This window comes from Cryptomeria japonica, chromosome 8 (genome assembly GCF_030272615.1).
Source record: "Cryptomeria japonica chromosome 8, Sugi_1.0, whole genome shotgun sequence".
Taxonomy (NCBI): Eukaryota; Viridiplantae; Streptophyta; class Pinopsida; order Cupressales; family Cupressaceae; genus Cryptomeria; species Cryptomeria japonica.
In genome coordinates this window covers 666420710-666444836 of record NC_081412.1, presented here as the reverse complement: position 1 = coordinate 666444836, position 24127 = coordinate 666420710, and the positions used below count along the sequence as shown (strand labels likewise).

Genomic DNA, 24127 nt, shown 5'->3' with positions numbered 1-24127 from the left:
AGATTTTTGTGCCAAATTAAATATTTGGCTATGCATTTAATATTGTTCAATAAAAAGGGGACTTTTTGTAATAAACCCTAATTAGGGTTTAGGTGTCAGAATCTCAGCCGTTGATCTTCTTTTGATCTGGGCCGTTCATTGTAATTGAGGATGCTATATATACCCTCATTCATTTTCATTTTGTCATTAGCAATAAGAAATAGTTAGAAGTTAGAAGATTAGAGCCTTTAGAGAGAAAAAAGTTATTTTGTAGCAAGATTGAGCTTTGAAGAAAGAATTTCAAACAATTGTTGTCTATTTTGGCTTTGAGATCAATAAAATATTGAAGTTATGGTGTTTTATTGCAATTCTTGTGGCTATTTTCATGGTTGTTCACTTTCTTGAATCATTCTCAGTCGAAGAAGTATTTAAGTTTGAAGGACTAAGTGTTGGGCTTGATCTTTGGTGAGATTCACGTTCCAAACCACTAGCTTGTTACTGATTGTAAGAATGCCTTGTGTGGTCAACTGGAGATATTTGGATTACTTAAACCTTCAATCATCATTGAACCATTGACATGTACCTCCATGGTAGTGTCTATGATCCTTGATGAATTGAAAAATTATTAGTCACCTTACAAGATCGCATCAATTTCAGTTGAGTTGTTATGTCTTGGCAATATTGAAATTGGTAGAATCTTACCAAGTCTAGCTTACATTGAGTCATTCTAAGGATTAGATTAGAATTCATCCCTTGCAAATCCTACCTTTTTTTTTTTTTTTTTGAGAATTTGTTAGTTCTAGGAAACTTTGTTCCTGCAGCTCGGAAAACATAAGGCCCCTTGATGAAACAACATTCACAACGACCACTAGTGCTTATCCACACGTAGAGACCCTACATCAAAGAACCTTGGAGTCATCCTGATTGATCCTTTCTCGCGACATCTTCAGCAATCAGAGACTTTATTCAAGAGAGGATAAGGTACCCTTGGGTATTTTATTCTGTGTATGATTGTGTACAAAATACACGCCAACAGTAACCTGGAGTGGTGATGCCTTGTCTCAAGGACCCACTCATTGTTAATAACTGTCATACATGCTTCCACTTTTCTGTCAAATTTTGCTTGGGACTCTTCCCTGGTTACTTCCAGCATATCCGTACATTTAAGGATTGCAAACACTTTCCCAATGGATTCCTCAGCTAGGTACGCAAGCATTGTCCCCTTAGGTGATTTGATCATTCTGGTTAACGGATCATAATCCTTTGCGCACTCAATTATAAGCTCATTCCACTAATAGACGATGGAAAGCTAGTTGCATGGTAAATTCCACTCTCATGATATTAGCTGACAAGGTGGAAGGAAGATGATTCTTTGTTCAAAACATTCTCTGCCTCATCTACTTCATGTCTAGGTACTCCATGTTCGTATCTGCGGCCCCAAGTTGTAAAGCAAGTTCTGCCTATTGTAATCTAATGTTACAAACCGGTGCCTTTGGTAGAGAATGATGACAAGCGTTTGTTTGTCTTTGAAGAGTACTGACACAAATAGAGGCCTTCACGGTTTGGGGAAAATCTGTCATGTTAACTTCAAAGGGACATAGACTCTTCAGACCAAAACAAAAGTTGAACTCCAAAGGAATGAAGGATTTCTAGTAGAAACATAAAAGAATGAACCCTTCATATGACTTATATGGATTGCAATTGTCCAGTTCTCTCTTGTGTAGGAAATGAATAGCATTTGCCAAAAGATGAATGGTAATGCAATTACCAACCTTTTGTCTCAAATACATTTCTATGATTTGTCTTTCAAATTGATGCTTGATTTACTTTTACAAACCTAACAAATATTAAATAAATGTCTTCATACTAAGAGACCACGACCACAAGCAAAAGAATGCTTTATTTCATTTCAAACCAAAATTGGGCATCTAACTTTATTTGATAAGTCAAAATAATAAACCATGAAGTCAACAAATTTGTCTTCATTAGAGAATTCACAAATTTGAAAATACTTTGTGAATCCATGTGAGATATCTGGATGATAGCTCCAACAGGCTAACTAGGGCAGGTCGTTGCACTACCAAAATCAGCAAATTAATAGGGTTTTCGTCCTATGGTTATAGCTCTGAAAATCTCTACAAAATAGAATGGAAAATAAACCAAGCATATTTTGAATGAACCTCTCATTGTTCTTTTATAACCCACTAGAAAGTCTCTTGAATTTCCCTATTCTTTGCCTCTTGGTTTTCTTTTTCTTTTTAATTGAAGTTGAGGGAAATAATAATGAATTGACTTTATTGAATTTTTACTTAACTAACCATTAAAGTCACTTTATTAAATTTTTACTTAATTAAACAATTTATATAAGTCATCATGTGATCTATTGATTTTCGACAACTTAAATTTAATCATTTAATTATATTTCAAGGTCACAAAAAAGGGGACAATAGATGAAATCTGATCATAAAATCCAATCAACTGTATTACCATTGCAAAACCAAAACTATGTATTCATGACATCAAGCAACTACTAGAAGGGCAAAAAATTTGGATCGGAACTATCTGCAAACCAAACCTTATCACTGCCACATACTTGCAAACTGTTTGTTGAAATGACCATGGTGAAGAATGCAAAATATGATGAACAATCAATGAGCTTGCAAAAATAATTATCATTTTCAGACATACATAAACTGTTTGACAAAATTACAGGAGGAAGAAATTGCATAAAAATGGTAGGAAAACTGGGGTGGTATCTTACAAAAAAGTCAGACCTTGCAGATAGAACAAAAAAGAAGGGATGCATAAGGCTTTCCCTTAAAATTGCCAAACAAAATATCCCAAAGATGCAAACCTTTTCGATTTGGTCTCTTCTTTGGAACACCTAGTTTAAGCCAAAGTTTAAAAACTCGTGGACTCGCCACGGACTCGCGAGGCAAGTCCTGGCGAGTCTTTTTGAAAGACTCGCGAGTCTTTCTAATTGACTCGCGCGAGTCTTTCACTTGGACTCGCGAGTCTCTTGACTAGACTCGTGCAACCCAGAAAACACGTCAAAAAATTATCTAAATATTTGTTTTTCAAAACAATCTCATTCTCTTCTTATACTTTAAGTTATATTTCATGTATGTATTGGCAGGAGTTTTGAGAGTGGTTTCAGATCTCTAGGTATTATGATGCAAATTCTAGGTTTTAGAAGATCTTTTAAATTTTCAGACTTCGTCAAATTTCAGTAATCAGTAGGCTCCTATTAGAATTCTCTCACCCTCTCTATCTCACTCATTTTATCTGTCTTGAATTTTAGACCTATCTATCTCCCTATCAGTCTTCCTCTGTCCCCTACTAGGTTTAGTCCTATTTTAACCATAATTAACCTATTTCAATGTATTTATGACTTAAACTAATTTGATCAGGAGACAATTCATGAATCAAATCAGTGATATTTGATAGTTCAATCAATTAACTTATTAATAAGTAACTTACTCATCTATCATACATCCATAATTCTCAATGCAAGTGTCAAACTTTGTTACTACTTCAGTTTTAAGGAAGAAGAGGATGTGAATGTTATCAAAGCGCTTAGATACCAAATACAGTAGGTTCCCTCAAAGTTTACAGATCCAAGCCCTTACCCTATCTTGGGACTTATTGATGTGTGTTTTATGCACATAACATTACAGAATAAAATACCAAGGTAATTTACCCTCTTTTGAACAAAATCACCTCAGATGCTAGGGGTAAGATCAACTAAAATGATTCCAAGGTTTCTACATGTCAGGTCTTGATGAGTGGGTAACTCAATGGTCAATGTGAATTGTTGTGTTCACTTGGGACTTACACAAATGTTAGGATTATCTTCTTCGATCATGAAATATGTGGAATAGGTGTGCTGACAACTTAGTATTTAGCAATATAGTTCCGGACTTAATTCTTATTGAAAAAAATGGGCAAAAGGAATAGGGTTCAGGAAATCTATTCTAGGCCTAGGAATGTAGGAAATGATGAACAAATTTAGTGGAATCAAACTAAGCAAGGTCTCACAAACAGGTATTGACACAAGCTTAGTGTAGTCGTCTAAGGTATACTCAAGGATTTTCAGACTATCACCATCAGACGTTGACACCCTCCAAGTTGATGCTTGTCAAGGGACACGTAATAGTTGAAGTTAAGCTTACTCAAATTTCCAGTTGACCACACAAGGCGCACTTACCAGCAACAAGAGGCTAGTGGTATGGATTAAGGATTCCACACAAATATATTCAACAAATCTTCCATTCAATCGAATAAACATGAAAACAAATTCTAATCTAACTTGGAGGAATTGAGAACCATGAATGCAAAGACAACATTTGAAGAGAAAAATCACCAACAATTGAACAATGATTTAGATTCAAATAGCTATAGCATATACAAACAATTCTACAAAAACTCTCTTTTACAAATGAGAGACAAGGAAGTATATATAGAGTCTCATACAAAATGGATGGCCAAGATTAAAACTAAATCAAGGGCCAAGATCATGCCAACAAAACCCTAGAATTGCCCTAATTAGGGTTTACATAAAAAATGGCGCCACCAACATATGGCCCAATAGAAAGATACCTAGTCATCAAATAGGGAATCTTCTAGAAGATTCGTCCTTGCATCTCTCTCTCTCCTAGCATACTCCAAGAATCTAGCCAATACAAAATCTAACTCCTCCATGAAAATGCTAGGTAAGGTATCTTGCTGCAAATCAATCACGTCCAATGAATCCGAGCAAGCATTCAAAGTGTTCTCCCAATCTGGCATGAGCTTCTGCGAACTATGAACATGAATCAACAAAGAGAGCAAATCATCCATCTCACCCTTCTTCAAAGAGTCCAACTAACAAAAATACATAAGTTTCGTCTTGTCTCTTAATTCGGCTAAGTGTAAACCACTAGCATCACTAACATCAACACCCAATAATTTCTCAATTGGAGCAAGGATCTTCATCTGAATGTCCAGAATCAATCCTTCCATCTCTGTACAACTCAATTGGGCATTCTCATAAGTTGACTTCTTCACAGCCAATGAACAATACCAGCCATGGAAATCGTACCTGTCTCCACTGTGCACAATTCTCTTGCTGATCAACATGGACTTAGGGATCTTCATCAAAGCTCTGAGGTGTGGAATAGTCTTCTCTTGAATAGGCCGGAATTCTTTCCATACTCCCTCCAAATATTGGATTCTAAACATGAGCCCCGTTGTCCTATCATATGCCTGGACAAACTGAGTAAGGAAATCATCTGCCTATTTTCTTGCACTCTCAATCCACTTCTCCACCTCCGAGAGTGTATCTCTCGTTGCTTCATAGTGTGAATGTAGTCCATGATCAACTGCAATAGGGGAAATAAGGGTGGGATTCTCACGCCTTATCCCTGCAATATACTCTTTAAGTTTGATATTCTCTTCTTTGTACTTCTCCTTCTCTTCAATTTCTCTATCTAACCTTGCGCTGATCGCCCTAAGGTTATCACCAACCTCCTGAAACTCTTGCTCTCTTGTAGTACGGCCAAGGGCAATTGAATTAATCTGGAAATCCATAGGAGTAGCTATGTCCGTCGTCATACCTCCAATAGGAACAACCACCTACGCAATCCGCATTCCTGTCTCATCTCTAGCTATGTGCGACAAAATCTCAGCTCTCTTGGGTTCTTTCTCCTTATTGCTCCTAGCTAGGTAGTCATCAATGTTATCAATAGGCTGTACCTCTATCATTTTCTTACTTTTTTCCATACTTTTCATCAGCCAATCAGGAATAGCGGATATCTCCATAGCATCATCGAGACACATTTCTCGATCAAGTCCTCTCAATGTCGAGATAACATCATCATCAGGATTACTCCTGGTCAAATCATATATCTCATTTCCCAAAGTAACCTCCAAAAGGACAGTAGGGGATCCCTATTGATCATCATTCTCATTTGGTGGAGCAAATGTCGCTGTAGCATGTAAATCTTGAATGTTCTTTGGTAGTATCACTGTGTTGGAACATTGTTGGGTCTACTTATTTTGTTCTGGTATTTCAACTTCCTTAATTGATGAGACACTGAGAGGGGGTGAAAGAATGATAGGTGAAGGAATGATAGTCTTTTGTTTCTTCTTCTTGACCTCCTCAATCTTTTTCCCACTGGCCTTGACTCCTGGCATGTTTTTCCTTCTCTTGGGAGATTGACTCTCTTCATCCACATGAATCCTGACATCACTGATAGTCCTTTGATCATCTTCGGAAGTAGTCTCTTCCGGCTTCATCTTTTCATAAGTGAAGGAAACACCCATGTCAACTAACTTATTCATCTGAATATCCACCCATGTACGGGAGAAACTCAAGACCTCTCTCATCAATACATTCAAATCAATCTCTTCTGATTCTGACCAATTAGGCAATAAGATTGCCTTCTTCATTTCATTTTCATACTGTGGATGCGTATGATCCCTGCCACTAACACCTGATCAGGAATGAGGAAAATTCCACACTTCCTCATGAAATCTACTGACATTTTGGACCACATTCGTCTCTTTACTGCTTGCTTGTCCACTAGGTTGGCCCAATAATCTTCTATGTCTGTCTTGTGGATACATTTCTCTCCCTTGATCCTTCCTACTTTCTTATTTGGATCAAATATTTCTCTTTTCTTGAAGGTTGCAAATCGATAGAATGCAAGCTCCTCACTCGTAGTGCTAGCAGCTAAGGCAGACTAGCAAACCTCCAACGTCTTCCCAACTAAAATAGGAAATGTCATGCCTGTCCTATGCTTCTCTTTCTGAATGGAATCAAACTCTAGAAGTTGTCTCAACACTTCCAACAAGATCATTCTGTCGAAAGGATACCTAGGAAGCTTGTAGGGTTCGGATTGAAACCCATGATTCCTAAGGTATGTGAAAGTGGGAAACTGAATATACCACGATCCATATTTCTCTATCAGCTCTATTGCCTCCTTGGACAACCTCCTGTGGATTTTGCCTTGCACCATCCGCATGATGTACATTGTGAATACATCATTCACTCTCTTATAATCTTCAATTCGATACATGTTCAGCTGGGGATAGCACTCATAACTCTTGAATTGTCCTTGCCCACTCTCGACTTCACCTCTGCATATCAATCCTTTGTATGTAAAAAACCGTGCAAGCAGGTATACCAAGTAGGAAGTCATGGCGAATGACTTGAACCGCTCTACATTCCTCAGCTGAAAGTCTAGATTGTCACTTATGATTCTAGACCAATTTATCAATGTTCCTTTAAGACAATTCTGGATGAAATAGAACATCCATCCATCGTATATTGCACCCTGCGGCATCCCCATCACTCTGTTAAGAAGGAATACTAAGTCACTATATTCCTCTTTGAAGTCTGTGCACATGAGTGTCTTGGGAGCCTTGGAATGATGAAGCCTAGGCTCGATCATGCACTCTTTATTCACTACATTTTTACACGCATCCATCTTCTTCGTGTATCGATCTTCATATTCATCCTTAGTTACATTCTTCATATCTACTCCACGTGGAATTCCAAACACCTCAGCAATCGTATCCTCAGCAAGGTAGGCAATGACAACGCCCTTAGGAGTCTTGATTGTTCGCGAGCGAGGATCATAACATCGTGCACACTCTAGGATAAGATCACTGCACTATATGGACTGCGGGAATCTATCCAGCGGCTTGAAAAATACCATTCTTCATAATGCTTGCATACACTGGGGAAGGAATTTGATTTCCAACTCCGAACATCCGTTGTCGCATCAGGTTTAGGCTCAGGGAATGCATGTTCATATCCGCAATCTCCTTCCATCTGGATGACATCTTGGATTCTGGATAGAATCCAATCCCCACAATTCTCTAGTGCTCTCTTTTTTCCTTAAATCCAGACTTTGACATCGTACCTGTATGAAGTTTGAAGTTAGAACTTAGGAAAAAATACAATATTCTCAAAAAAATTCTTGACTTCTTGATGAGATCAATTAGGGTATGGAAATCAGGAAAATAGTCCACACTCCAGGTAGATTTTAACAATTTAAATACGAAATGTGACAAGATTAGGGTATGAAACCCTCATGAAATCAACACCTCCTTATACTTAGAAATTGTGTGCAAATTATAGTGCAAAGGAGTATACTAGATCAAGAGTGACTAAGGAAAGACGTGAAAGACGGTGTTTTCACACAAAATTATGTCTGAGGACACCTTCCGAAGTCAACACTGGTGATCAACAAAGTCTGAAGACAACCTGCAACTGTACAAATTAACCTTTCAAAACAAGTTGCAATCACCTAAATGTACATAAATTTGATGGAGAACAACTTAGACAATGAAAGCAAATCAAATTCGAGAAAAATGGTATGGCTGGTAAAAGGTAAATTTTCTGAGGACAAGCAGCCATGGCAAAGTTGCAGACTTGTAACAGTCGTCAAATGGTCAAGTGGCTGACTGAAAATGATTTGAAAACTCTCCCAAAGGCAAATCGTTATGTTTAGAGTTGGCTGGCAATGAAAGTTTAAGTCTGAAATTAGATGGACAGCCAACAATGGAGGTCACCCCTACTGCAATAATGGCATTTAGGCTCAGATCTGAGGCAATGACAGCAAGTAGGAAGCAATGGCGGTATCAAGCATCCATGAATCCACCAAAATGCCACAGAACACTTGCCAAATAGAAATCGTATTTTCCAGCTATGGCGCCACCTTCAAATCTGAAACATGTCTTCAATATGTATGCAATCTGCCAACAATGAAGGTCTGAGAACAGAAAATAACCAAGGCGATATCAAGGAAAATCTTCAAAGTTTGGAGTGTAGGAATTCAACACAAATCGCCCTTCATCAAAATCATGGATTTCAGCCAAAAATGGCAAACTTCACCAAAATTGTGGCATGAAGGGTCTTCAATGGCAGCAAATCAGTCTGATAACAGCAGCAAAAAAAATGACAGCCCCAAGGAAAATTGCCAACTTAGAGGTAGGAGCCCTCTAAAATCATCGAAGTTGCCAAATTAGGAAAAATCGCCAAATCCCCAAAAATCAAAAATTTGAAACAGTGGAATCAAGGAACTTCAATGGCAGCAATGGAGTGAATTGCCAATCTGGAAAAATGGAGGAATAAAATAGAAGTCTTCAACCACTTCATCAAAAATCGCCAATTAGAGAGAAAATCGCCCTTGCATGTAGACACCTAGCAAACTTAGCAATAAAATAATGCTGGATTTCTCTCTATTTGAACTCACTTTCATCATCAAATCTCACCACACAAGCAATGTGGGATTAAACACTTGTCCTTATACTTGCTTTGGTGAAACCGATTTGCTTCTAGAAGGTTTAAACATAAAATGCTTATTGCAAATCATTTAATTGTTTTTTTAAATTTATTAAATAATCGTTGCTTTATTGAAAAACAATTAAAACAAGGCTCACTTTATTAAAGTATTGCAATTTAAATCAAAATTTGAGCCACTTGGGAAAATCGATCCAGGTAGGGATTTAAAAATCCCATCAAAATCATTTAAAACGTCAAAATATTCCCCATAAGGGAAAATCGATCTTAGTATGGACAAAATTTCCCAACAAAATCCATCAAAATGCACACAAAATGGTGCTAGGGGAAAATCGATCTAGTCTGGTTTAAAATCCGGACTCAAAAATCACTTCATTCATTCAAACTACCCCTTGGTGGAAAATCGACCTCAGTCTGGATGAAAATCCGAACTTAAAATCATTAAAAATGCTCTCAGTGGAAAATCGCCTTTAGTCTGGACTGAGAGTCTGCACAAAAATCCTCAAAACTCGCCACAAAAGACCTGGTGGAAAATCGACCCAAGTGTGGAATGTCATTTGCAATTCCATCCATACCTCCCTAGTGGAAAAACATGGGTAGTAAGGATAAATTCTGACACTTAGTCAAATTTAATGCTTCCAGGGGAAAAACGACCTAGGTATGGATTCACAGGGGTGGAAAAATTGAGCCAGTATGGATTCCGAGGGAAATCCATGTCCAGTTTGGATTCTAAGAGGGGAAAACCATGGGTAGTCAGGGATATGAGGTGAAAAGCACCTCTAGTATGGAATTTTGACCTTTTAAACCTTAGAATATGGATTTTCATCCAGAAAATGATGATTTTTCCACTCAGAATCACTTGGAAACCTCGAAACTCAATAAAACTCAACTGGACGTAGGCAAATTCATAAAAAATTGGAGCGTAACACAAGAAAATCTATCGGGGTAAAGTGCGAAATCAACTCGAACAACTCCCTAGGAGTGAGAAAACAACTCCAAAAGGTCTGAAAACACCTTAGCACTTAAAATTACTGACGAGGACGTTTAAAAACACGTTAACGCTCCAAAAGGGTCTACACTTCGACAAAACTAGGACCATTTAAAAATCTCAATTGTACGCGCTTGATCCTATAACTTCAAAAATGCTAAACGGCACTAGGCATGATAAAAAATTTGAGACTCGGGCACGGGAAACACAAAATAGCCCACTAAGCAGCCAAAACCCTAGTCTAACAACACAAAAAGTAGGAAAAGAGGGGGTTCTTGATAGCAATGGGGCGATGTGTGAAAAGGTCACAACAGGACCCTGTCCTTCAAGGTTCTTGGGACGCTGATCCCCACCCTCTCTTGGGAATCACCCTATTATCTGGATGTAGACTGCCCCTCTTTGGAAACATCTCAACTCCCAACTTCTTGAATACTGACAGTAGTAACAAGAATTATATACAAACAAATTCTTCTTACTGTTTGTAAGCTCTTTCTGGTTTACTATCTAGTATTATTATTTATTTGATCGTCATATATATATCTATATATATATATATATATATATTCTTTTAATTATATTTCTGTTATTATAAGTTACAACAAATTATTCTCAGAATGAAACATTGATAGTATAATGGTAATAACATATAGTTGGCAGCAGTTTACATGTTGTTGACATCCACTGACAGCCTTTTACTTTTATTTTCCTTCCTATCTTTCCTTATCATTCGATCCCTTTTGGCAAGGAATGAACCCACTATTTAACATGGGGTAAGGGCCACGATTATTGGGAAAGACATGTTTATACTTGGAGTCACGTCCTTCCAAAATAATCTTTGCATACTGATGTCTTTTTATTATTTAATGACGGTTGTCTTTGTATATTAATGAAATCGTTGACTTCATATTAATTTCTACTTTTAATAATCATAATCCTTGCTGTTGTTAATATCATTTATGTTCTGAGTAATTTAATTAATGCTTCCTATGGTCGGCTAGCAAGGGTATAGGAGTTGGCCTTCAATATTTAGCTGTTTTAATATTTATTTGTTTTCTTTCATGCTAGAAGGCAAGTAAGAAGTGGTTGATTGGCAGGGACGTGACAGTAAATTATGTTTATAATATATTTTATAATATAATATTAATCTATTTTTATTTGAATATTTCATGAATATTATTAAAAATAAATATTAATTAAATTATAATATTTAATAAATAAATAAATTTCAAATAATCATTCGTTATTAATTATTATATTAATTAATAATAATAATTTTTTCATTTAGATTATATATGACAATCAAGGAGGGGACATGACATTCTAATTGACTCGCACAAGTCTTTCGCTTAGACTCGCGAGTCTTTTGACTAGACTCGTGCAACCTAGAAAACACGTCAAAAAATTATCTAAATATTTTTTTTTCAAGTCAGTCTTTATACTTTAAGTTATATTTCATGTATATATTGGCGGGATGTTTGAGAGTGGTTTCAGATCTCTAGGAATTATAATGCAAATTCTAGATTTTAGAAGATCTTTTAAATTTTCAGACGTAGTCAAATTTTAGTTATCAATAGGCTCCTATTAGCATTCTCTCGCGCTCTCTATCTCAGTCTTTTTATCTGCCCTGAATTTTAGACCTATCTATCTTCCTATCACTCTTCCTCTATCCCCTCTCTCTACCACTGTAATGTCCCTTGCTAATTCTGATATAAATTTTCAGTCTTAACCCCCTTAACAATTTCGTCAAACACTTGTCTTGCAAGTGCTTAGCTTGCTGATCTCAATTCAGTTTATTACAAGGGACATAGAAGACTTAAAACTTAACAAGGACCATTCATTGTAACCTGAAAATGAAGTGTGATGACCATTGTAGAGCATAGACAGCAACTAGCACAATTGAAGCTCATAAACATGAATGACTATGGACTGACATTATGTCAAATAGATGACATACCACTTCAGAAGTCAGTCATGTAAAAGTGCAGCCCTATATCCTTTGATCCTCATTCATATAACAGCTCCATGAATCATTACAAACTCAAGAACACATGGTCTGATAATCATTACTAATTCTCAGATTTTCTGAGGACAAGTACCATTCATATGATTCATGCAAAAACTGAAAATTACAATAAAAGAGATGCGTTAGGAACCTGATATAAATTCGCCTAAGTCTCTTGCAGTCTCCCAACCTGATTATGACGTGGAGGAGGACGTGGTTCATAAGACCGTTGGTGAGAAGACTCTTGCAGTCTCCCATGAGCATAATGTAGATCGTTGGTGAGAAGACTCTTGCAGTCTCCCATGCGCATAATGCAGAGCTTCTTGAACACTTTGTCTACACCGTTGTGAGGACCACCAGTGACTTTGAGAACACACAACATGCTATTGATTGATTGGTGACACCCTGTTGACGTGTTTGAAATCGCATTGCTGCAAATTCCATACGGCCAATGCAGAATAGAATAGCCAACTGATTATCCTACTCTCTCTTGAGATAAGGAAGTCTCTAATGCTGTTTTCTAAGTTTGATCAAAGGAGACAACCTCAAGGTTTCTTTTGTCAGGTCTTGACTGCGGGATTTTTCAGTGGCTTGATGTGTTTTTGTTGGAAACACAAGGGGACTTACGATTTGCAACAAGCTAGTCTGCTGTGATTCTCGAATTACGAAATAAAATCAAAAGGGAAGGGTTCAGGAAGCCTAAGGACAAGGATGATAACAGGTGATGCAGTGGGTAGACAGATTTCGATAAACCAGTTCTTGTTTCGCCAGAGATACCCTCACAACTGGACAAAAATGGTGCAAGCTCCAAGGGATGAAGGATTTTTAGACCGGAGACACCCGTTTTAGGCACCCAATTTTGGCGCAGCCTAAGACGGACACCTGCAGTTGAACTAAGCACAGTTTGGGTTCAGACTAACCATGCACGGTGACCTACAATCAGCAGACCCCCAATGGTATGAACCAGAAATGCATCAAATACCCGTCCACACTTCCCCATTAAATCCCTGCACTCTAGAATTAACCAACTGAAAGAAACCATGCAAACAGACCAAAACAAAGACAACAAACACCATATTTCAATGTTCATATATTTGCTTCAGCTGCCATTACAACAATTTCTGCAGCATCTCTATGCTATGCCTAAAATCTAACCTATTCTAACTCTAAAATCTAGGTATCTAACAGAAATCTCTAACACTCTAACAATCTCCAATTATCTAACAATCTAACCCTTTACAAAAGAAAGGCCTCTGCCTTTTATAGATATTACAATTTTGAATCGAAGGCTAGGATGGACTGCATACAAGGGTCCTGATCTGCCTTCCAGAAGCTGGCAGCTTTAACCCATGCCGAATTAATTCTCAGTTATCCAACCAGCAACTATCTCAACTACCTGCCACTATTTGGCTTTAATTCAGGTCTATCTAATCTTCTTGGTGGTTGGGAATAGTTATCCACAAAAATATCTTGTGCGAGACCCATAGGTAGTTTACAATAAAGCAGTTTCAGTTTTCAAACTGATTTCTGGACTTAAATCCAATTGTGCACTTTCTTGAGAATGCATAAACTTGCGGCATTTAGAGTGTTCTTTGGTCTTTGGTCCCGGTGGTGGACTTCATCTTTGTTCAGCGGCACAGTTCCCAATGTTTGGTTGCTCTCGTGCTCTTGCAGCACGTTCCCACATCTTTTCTTTTTCCAGTCTTCAGCACCTGGCCTTGAATTGCGATCCTTCCTTGATTTGCGTTTGAGGCCTTCTCTTGGTTCTTCGATGACGCCCTGCGATCAATCAACCAATTTCACTTCATTAAATTAATTTGAAAAATATTAAATTTAATTACGACGTCTGGCTTGAGAAGCTCTTTGTGAGATGTATCTTGAAAATGCTTCTCCTTTCTATTCGAATGTGAAATCTAATCCTTGGTTGATTTACTTCTGCATGATTTTACCTTTGGAGTCTTGGGTGTTTTGAATGGGTTTATGGCGTTTTGAAAACTTCTTATAGCGTGATTCTGGAGGTTTGAAGAGCTCTTGCAAATTTTTAAATCCTAACACTCATGCCTTTCTGGATTTCGGAGCATTGGCACTATTTTGCAAACCTTAAACTGTGTTTTCTAATCCTGAGGGCGAACTTCGGACCATTGGGCGCCTCTTTCAAGTTATACAAAGCTCGGAGGTATGGCGTCCTTTGCGATTTTCGCGTCCTCGGCAAATTTCGGAGCATGGGGAGTTTATTCCAGCTGAAGGGTAATTTTCGGACCATTAAACACTTATGCAAATTCGGAGTTTCGAGGCGTTTTGGTGCCCAAAGGCATTTTCGGACCATTTGTTTATTTCGCAAATTTCAAAGAATTTCGGACGACTTGGACGTTTTGCATTTTTAAGATGCTTAGCCCCTCTTTGCAAACTCTAAGAATTTCGGACCTTTCAAGCGCTTTTTGGCAAACCTGGAGTATTTTTCGGAGCTAAACGCGTTTTGGCAAATTTGATATATATTTTGAAATTTCGCAGCTATTTCACCCTTTGCAAATTGCGGAGTGTTTGAATGAATTTAAATGCTTTTTCGCGATTGGGGATATTTTGAAGCATTTGCCTTATTTTGCAAATAAAACTTTGGACCTTGGCCCCCTTCTTGCAAGTTATAAAACTTCGGACCTTTTCACGCTTTTGGCAATTTCGGAATTCTTGAACCTTCTTGCAATTTCGCCAAAATTTCAAATTTCGGAGCTAGGGTCCAAAATTGAGGTTTTAAGTGAATTTCGGACTTGGAGGAGCTTTTTGCAATATTTCACTTTTTTAACTTTTTGCCCCAGGGTCCGAAATTGGGCAACTTGAGCGAAATTCGGACCTAAAGGCACTTTTTGCAACATAAGTGATTTTCGGACATTTTGCTAGTTTTTGCAATTTTTTCACCTTTTCACATTTTAGCCCCAGGGTCCGAAATTGGAGGACTTAAGTGATTTTCGGACCTCTTGGGGCTTTTTGCAACTTTTTCACTTTTTCACATTTTAGTCCCAGGGTCCGAAATTGGGCAACTTAAGTGATTTTTGGACCTCTGGGGGCTTTTTGCAACTTTTAAACATTTTCCAGTTTTTACCCCAGGGTCCGAAATTGGGCATTTTAGTGATTTTAAACGTTTTCCTCAAGAAGTGCGAGCTTGGGCACTTGGACGAGTTTGTCAAGATCTCGCCGAAGGATCATTTTATGGAATATAACATTGAAGTATAATATTCCATATATACTTTCAGGATGTTTGAGAGTGATTTTGGAGCTCTAGGAGTTATATTGCAAATTCTAGTTTTTGGAGGATTCCTCAGTTTTTAGACTTAGTCAAATTTCAAGATTAGGAAATTCCAAACTTAGCCAAATTTCAGGGTCAGGAAATTCCAGACTTAGCCAAATTTCAGGGCATTTGAAGATGAAGATGACATTCCAGACTCCATCACTCACCAACTTGACCCTTCATATCCCCTTCCTCTTCCGCAAAGACAGAAAGGCACAAACCAGGGGGTCCCTGTCCAAGACGGGGATGGGTGTGCGATTCGCACAACACACCCCAACTTCGGGTTCCAGTGGCAAACACACTACAATGGATCAAGCAATGCCTTCACGGGATTGGTTGCAGATGCTTTCAAAATAGAGGAGATCTTGGAGAATAAGGGCAAGATTGACACCATTCTGGTTTCGAGGGATGGTCTGAAGGGGAACAAATTGGAAACCTATGAGCACATGATGAGTGTAAATGGGAGCATGTTCCCATCTGAGCAGATTGAGAGATCCCAAGAGGTCATAGAGGCCATCAGCGTTCTGTAATTTCTCCTTGTTGCTGATATGTTTGTATTTTCTCTCTTTGCTTTAATGAAATGGGTGCTACCCCCTGGATAGCAATTTGCCTATATAGATGAGAGAGAGAAAGAGAGAGAGAGAGGCTACAATTTAATGAACAGCAGTATAACAGCAACAATATAACATGTCGATGCTAAAATAATGTGAAATAATGTCTACAGAAGCCTACATACCAACCACACTTCAAAAATAAATTGTTTTTTTGTAATTCTCACACAACACCACACTATACCAGACCATGGAAAATGTAACTTTAATCTCTTTTGCAACTGACAATAATAATTGACTCTAATATCATATCAAGAACTTTAAAATTTGAGACTTTTTAGTTTTTTGAACTATGAAATCAGAAATTCAAATTATTGCTGTTAGTGTTAACTCTTATGTAACTTATATCAATTACCATGAATCTAAATAATGATATATTCTTTATTGCTGTTATACTACAGTTGTTGCTGTCACTTTTGTTACAATTAATTTAATTGATGTTATACTGCTGTCATGATACATTTATTGCTAGTTTTATAATACTCACATGTTATACTGCTGTTATTATGCTGTCATGATATATTTAATGGTCATTTTTTATTTTCTGATTTCATTTTGAAAACATCATAAAAAATTACTTTACCTCAAGGGATGCTCGGCTGTCCCTGGGATGATTGAGGAGTTCGTCTGAGATGTTCCCAGCCACCTTGGGGATGGCCTGGCATGTCCTATTCATTTCCTGCTGCCCCCAATTTCAGGGACACGTTCCAAGACATTCCTACATTTTCTCAATTGGTCATAACTAGAAGAAACCAATAATTATATGTCTAATATCCGCCATCCCTGAAATGCCCCAGGGGATGGGGACAAGGGTTTAAAGGGTGGGGACACATCCCCATGTAGCACAAAATAATACCTAAAGCTATACAAAATCTCTTAGGAATCGCCTTCATGCTGTGAACAATATGACATTTACCCAAACAGAGTGGCATCTAATCATCTCCCTTGTGAGGAACAAAACAAGCAATAGAGACATTCTTTAATGTCATTTATTAATGCAACCCAACCTTGGAACATATTTGAACTTGAGAGGGACATGTGTTAATTATTAGAAGAAACCTCCCACACTTATATCTTATGGACTTGCTAAGGTTGCTGAAATCTATTGGGTTGATAGACCTGTTACCATAACTAGGCCTCAAAATATTTTGGGGACATTTCCTTTTTAAAACCACCCATTCATTTGATAATATCTTAACTAGACTCTTCATTTCATCCACATCACTAGGACCTTTGGATGTAACGTCCATGGTAGTGAGAGGATTAGGAGGTGGATTTAGAGTTGACACCAAGGAATATTGAGGAAATTGAGTGGGTTTATAAATCTCATGATTTAAGGAAATTGCAAGCCTAGGAGCAACTTTTCCATCTCAAATAAAGCAAATTTTAGCTAAAATAGCAATACCATAACCTCTTGGGAGAGTTCTCCTTCCCATTGATTAAATAAGCATGGCTATATGAATATCAGGATTGAAAGCCCTAAATAATACAAGGAGGCCATACCAGGTAAGGACAGACCTCAATCGGTATTTTTTCTTATCTCTTTGAATTTGATGTTGAAATCTAGTATATACTCCACAGGCCCCTTTCTTGATGATAGGTGAACTGCTCAATTAAAGATGGATCATCTCCCTTTTCCTTGAACTGGCTGTACGGCAAACCAAAACTTGTTGCTTGAAATGTTTTCATAATGTTGTGGTTAATCATTTCTTTTTGCCTCTCATTATTGAGAAGGTTTCATACACTCGTTGTGATTCTATAATTATTGGTTTCTTCTAATTATGCAATGAGGAAAGTTGTTCCACCATGTAAGGCACCCATCTTTTGAAGATTCAATATTTCATCGTGGCTAATTGATATTTTTATTCTGATATTGTGTCTCTAGACATGCTTTGATGGTTTTCATACTTCATATTAAAAAAATTATTAAGTTGAATTGGTACCGGTTACATTTCATGTCATGCTATTGCAGCATGGATTTTTTTCATGATCTTTGAAATAAAGTTGTTCTGTTCTGTAAAATTCTTGCAGAGGCATTCTAAGAGTGAAATTGTCAAATTTTACTCTTAGTTTTATTCAAAATCTTAATTCAGCACAAAGATTCCAACTGGTTGAATTTTCCTTAACAATCTGGATTTGTTAAGCTCCAAAGTAGCTCACCGATTTAGTCTTGATGGGTTTGTTTTAGTTTATTAATGGGCAAGCTGTCTTATGCGTAACCTTGAGACAAAAGGAAATGCTCTCATCTGTACAATCTATCCTCTATTAAGCTTCCTGGCTAGGCCAAGGACTAAAAAGTCACCTTTTTCTTTTTAATAATTTAGCCCTCGTTATGTTGCAATATTGGAAGTGCAAAGGAGGATTAAAAGTCAATTATTCTTCTATCCTTAACTTTTACTTTTAATGACTGAATAGCTGATTGGTTATTATGACATCATATGCTGATTTGTTTGTGCTTTTTTCTAGCTTTATTTGTTAAATATAAATAAGATAAATTAATAGATGATTGACAGGGTTCTTATGGAGAAATTTATTTGGTGAAGTGGCGTGGTGTTGATGTTGCTGCAAAAACCATTCGAGCCTCTATTGCTTCTAAACCCAAGATAAGGCAAGTTCATTCAGCTGCACTATGAAAATTGTAGTTGCAAATAAACGAATGTTGATTGTAACATATCAAAATTACACCTCTTTTCATGAAACAATCAGGAATGACTTCTAATTCACATTTAAATCAAAATAATTAGTTAATTCTAGAAAGATGAATTTGCTCTAATTGAAATGCCAATTAAAGGCTTCTGAAAAGTTATTGTAGCTTTGGCAATGTCCACTTATTTTAAGAAAGAAAGTAAGGAAGAAATAAATAGCATTAATGTCCACAAATGACAAACATAAGTCAATAGGATTTAATATATAACCAGTTACAATCGAGAATATCTAGAGTAAGAGGACCTTAAGTTATGAATGTAAAAAAAAGCAAAGAAACAAAGTAGAAGAGGGTAAATCAAAAGAGGCTAAACATGCCAAACCACAACATCTAACTACTGCAATCCAAGTGAGGGAATGATCTGTGTCTGATGTAACACTCTCTTATCTTTAATATAATCTTCAACTTTTATAAAATAGAAGCAAGGGAAGGATCTCCAGTGAAGCAAACTTTTTAGTGCAATAGTCTTGCAGACATAGTCCTCAATAACAAGCAACTCTATGCTACTTTCTTGAGTTTAATTAGATTTCTACTGAAAGATAAATCCTAGTAAAAGTACCTATCAAATGCATTCAACTAACATAATGTACTTTTCATTTTTATTTTATACAATTTTTAGTCTTGGGTACATCAGCACATGCTGATTGGTAGGGTGAGAAGATACACTTATATTTCTGTAATTTCTCATACCATAAAATTGTGTCCTTTTTGAACTACAATTAACATGTCTATTGAGAAAGATAAGAGCATGAAAAACCTTAACAATTTTCTCTTCTCAAAGGATTCACAATAACTCTGAGAATTTCATGGTTTATTTTTATTTATGGAACTTCAGGTCTAACTTTAGAAAGGAGCTTGATCTATGGCAAACTCTACGTCATCCAAACATTGTGCAATTTTTCGGTGTGGTGAATGACAATGACCGCCTGATTTTTCTCACCGAGTATCTCCCCAATGTAACTCTCTTATCTAAATTTAAATGTATACGCAAGTTGAATCATGTGTATAACAATTATCTATTGCAATAGTCTGGAATAGCTGTAAACAATTATTATTGGAATCAAATAAGTATACTCTTAAGTATGAATTCTTGTTTTCTGACAGGGGAACTTGGATGATGTTTTGAAGAGAAAAGGGAGACTCGATGCACATACTGCAGTGAAATATGCTCTCGACATTGCCAGGTTTATTGAGAGTTTTGACTTATGCTTTTTCCATCATACATTATCTTGTCAACTAGTTTGGTCACTTTTTCTCAAGAAAACTGAATAAAAAGAAGACAAGGTAATGATTGGTATTTCTAGTATGTGATATTTTTGGACAGCACATTCAGCTGCAAGGATCCTTACTGGTTTTCGGGTCATTTCTTGAAACATGTTAGATCCAGACCTTCTTTACTGAAAATAATATGAAAACAAATCTGAATTCCTTGCAAAGGAAAATCGCATGCAATTTTATTTTCTTTCAATTGGTAAATGGGGATTCTACTGGGCTTCCAGCCCCTTGAAAGACTGATCCAGATGTTCACAGCAAAGCTTCATCTTGCAGGATGAAGACATTGGCTGTAAATGTTTCGTCTTTTAAAAAGGTGGGATTTATAATATACTATAATATCCCAATTTAGCACAGTAAAACTACTTTCTATATAAGTAACCTCGTTTGGCTAATAGGAGAATACAGGCTGCAAACAAGATCGAAACCATTAAACAATTTAACTTTAAATGCTCTTGATTGAGGACCATGAATTGCCAGTTTCAAAACAAAGTTAAATGACAAAAAACGTTATATGGTATACTGTGAGATGGGAGAAAGTTAGAGGTCTTAGTGAATCCCAATGCCTTTGCAGCCAGCATTTCTATCCTCTACATTTGATAATGTGATTAGAATTTATGTAAATTGCTTCCATGAGGCTTCTCAGGTTGTTATGTACCTTACTTAGCTCTGTTATATGGGAATAAGCCTTGTCCACCTTACACACCAGGATTTCCATGAACTGGATATGATTGTCATGAAAATAGAGCATGATGTACTTATCTAGCTTCAAGTACTTGCCTTGTAAAGGTATTTTTCTTGGACTTCTTGTCAACAATATGGCACTTACGTGAACTAAAGATGACATCCAAACTGGGACAATGGCGCATAATCTGATTCTCTGAGAGTATATTGAGCTCCATTCTCGAAACATAGTATACACTGAGGAAAATAAGAGATTTTCCTCTAGAGTGTATCTGGCAACTATATGTGCCTTGCCACCACTCAAGATCGCTTAATTTGAGCAATCTGCATTCTTTAACCAATCCTTCTTGTGTGAAAAATGTCTGGATGCTTCATAATCAATGTACCATGCAGAAGACTTGGAGTGATCTGTTGGTTGTTTGGCCACAATGGCATAGAAAGGTAACTCCTTAGAATGCTCTGTGGCAAGAGCCTTTGGTGGAGGCCCTCTCTGATTAGACTTTTATCAGCCAACTTCTTCATGTGATCAAGTTTACCACAGTTTTAACATATGATAGTCTTGAGATTCTTCAAAGTATCTACATTTTGTCCTTGACCTTTCTTTGAAGGCCACTTGCCTTTTCCCTTTCTCTTCACTGTGAAGGCCTGATCCATACTTGGTGAATCACTATTGCTACCAAACTGCTTATTTTATCTGTCTTGCCACAAAAGTTTTGTAGTTGACAAAGAATAAATAAATATGTTGTATTTGGCTAAGTAATAAATAATTATGTTTTGTATTTGCAATGTGTTGTGCCTCACATAGCACACCCCCATCCTTTTGACAGGGACCCCCCATGTTTGCCTACCCTTGTAGAAGAGAGGAAGATCGGGAGTCTCCGTGAACAAGGCAATCGCTAATCATCCGCCTTGTTTGGCCCAGTAGAAAAACTAAAATCGTGCACACCCCCTGAAATGGCCGAAATTTGCAGAATGCTAAACAAAGAAAGTCGCCTAGAAACTCCAACCGGCCCGAAATTCGTTTTTTGTCAAAAAGAGCACACAAACACCAAAATCGTGAGTTTTGTGAAGGAGGGAACTCATGCATTCTCTGTGAAATGGTCGAGTTTCGTATAAGCCCCTCCAAATAGCTGAAGAGCTCTCGAATTCGGCTTGGAAGGTCAAAGTGCGAAGTAAAGTAAGGGGGCAAAATTGCAAAAACACCTCTCAAAGCCATGAAAAGTCCCGACTCTCCAATATCGTGCATTCACAATAAAATGGCCAAATTTTGATTTATGCCTAAGTCGTGCAGAGAGCCAACATCACATGAACGCCAAAAATTGCAAATTTCATCCTTAGGGGCCGATTTTGTAAATGAAACGTCCCGAAAATTTCACTCATTCCAAGCTTAATGCTTGAGTTCGTGAGGCGTTTCAAGTTTGGTGAAGAAACTGAGTCGCGTAGAAAGGTTGAAATCGCACAAAATGAGCCCATTAGCTGAAAGGTTAAAACGTCCAAGTTCACGCTTTCATCTCGTTTGCCCGAAGAGACTAAAAGACTAATATCACCCAAAAGGGGCTTCATTCGCCGAATTTAGGCTAAGTTCTCTTCCTTCACATTAGAGCCCAAATTTCATAAAACAAAGGGGGTGAAGTAATAAAAGAATTGCACTTTTTTAACAAGATGCCAAGTTTCTTTTAAAATGGAAAACAAAAGGCAAAGTTTGTTATTTTACACAAGGATAAGTACATCGCACAAAACCTCCATGATGCCCGAAATTCTTAAATCAAACAAGGCATTCCAATCTCACATGGTAAAATAAATCGCATTTGATAAAGAGGTTTGACGTTTGAAAAAAAATAAGATACACAAAACCGCACAATTCGGCTGAATTGGCCGAAATTAGAAGCCAACTCCCAAAATCGGCTTGTAAGCCGAAAAACATTAGAGTCTAAATCTGCACAATAAGGTCATTTAGCCGAAATAAGGTCAAGAGTTTAACATCACACAAAATCCCCATCTAAGCCGAAAACTCAAAAAGTTCTCAAATTCGGCCTTTAAGCCGAAAATAGAAAACAAAATAAAACTTGCATTTCTAATCAATTGGCTGAATTTAAACAAGGGGTTTCATTTTTTTTAAATCTTGAAACCCTAATTTCGCAAGGGGAGATTTTAATTACTTTAAATGCAAAGGTCTTTCATCCTCGCTGAACAAAGCCCAACTTTGACTAAAATTTAATTTTTGTTAAATTAATTTATTTAATTTTTCAAAATGATTGATACGGGTTGAAATTGATTGTCTGCAGATCTACGACGCCGGGAAAGCTAAGGTGGCAATCTAAGGCACAATTTGAAGGTAGGATCGCGATCGACGCCCGAAAAGCGAGGATGCGGAGTGCAAGATCAAGACGGGGAAGCGTGTCACCATTGAATCATAGTTGAAGTCCACTAGCTAAACCGAAGACAAAGAACACGCAAGGTGCTACAAAATGTGCATTCTCAGAAATACACTGCTGGAAGAAATTCTTGAAAATCAGTCTAAAAATTGAACTATTTAATTGTAAAAGAACTGCTTGTGGGTCCCGTTCAAGATATTTTAAAACAAGGGAACATAGGACAGTTATTTCCAACTACCCGATTGACCGAATTGAAGCCAAACAGTTGTAGGTAGTTGGAAATGTGGTTGGTAGGATAACTGAGGATTGAATGAGCATGGGTTAAAGCTGCCAGGCTTCTAGAAGGCAGATCAGGACTGTTGGATGCAGTCAATCCTAGCCTCTGGTTCAATTTGTAAAATCTATAAAAGGCAGGATACCTCTCATTGTAAAGGGTTAGATTTTGAGTTAGACGGGTTAGATAGTTAGAGATTTTGTAGAAGGTTAGAATTTAGTTATTAGGAATAGAGTAGAACTGATGCAGAAATTGTTATAATGACAGCCAAAATCAATATATGAACATTGAAGTATGGTGTTTGTTATCTTGGTTTTCTTTTGTTTGCATGGTTTCCTTCAGCCTGTTTACATAGATCCTTTTGGTGTGCAGGTATTTGATGGATTTGGGTTCATACCATTGGGGATATGTTGATTGTGTATCTCTGTGTATGGTTAGTTTGAGCTTGAAAAATCGTGCTTAGTTTAATTGCAGGTGTCTGTTTGAGCTGCGCCAAAATCGGGTGTATAGGCATGCACCTACAATCTGAAAATCTTCTAAGTCTCCCTTGAAAATTGCACCATTCTTGCAAGGTTGTGAGTTATTCTGGCCAAGCAGGGATTAGTTATGCCGAATCCATCTACTCACACACTAGTCTTGTTAATTTTAGGTCTCTTAACCCTATCG

General features: G+C 37.3%; 1 protein-coding gene across 2 annotated transcripts in view; it reads left to right on the top strand.

Annotated features, from left to right (window-relative positions):
• Positions 1-24127, top strand: part of LOC131050086 (serine/threonine-protein kinase VIK) — a 244225-nt gene that overhangs the window by 150397 nt on the left and 69701 nt on the right. For both annotated transcript variants that reach the window (XM_057984223.2, XM_057984222.2), the window contains exons 5-7: positions 18666-18760; positions 19692-19812; positions 19961-20040. In XM_057984223.2, coding sequence (XP_057840206.2) covers positions 18666-18760; positions 19692-19812; positions 19961-20040 — 296 coding nt within the window. The remainder of the gene's footprint in view (positions 1-18665; positions 18761-19691; positions 19813-19960; positions 20041-24127) is intronic.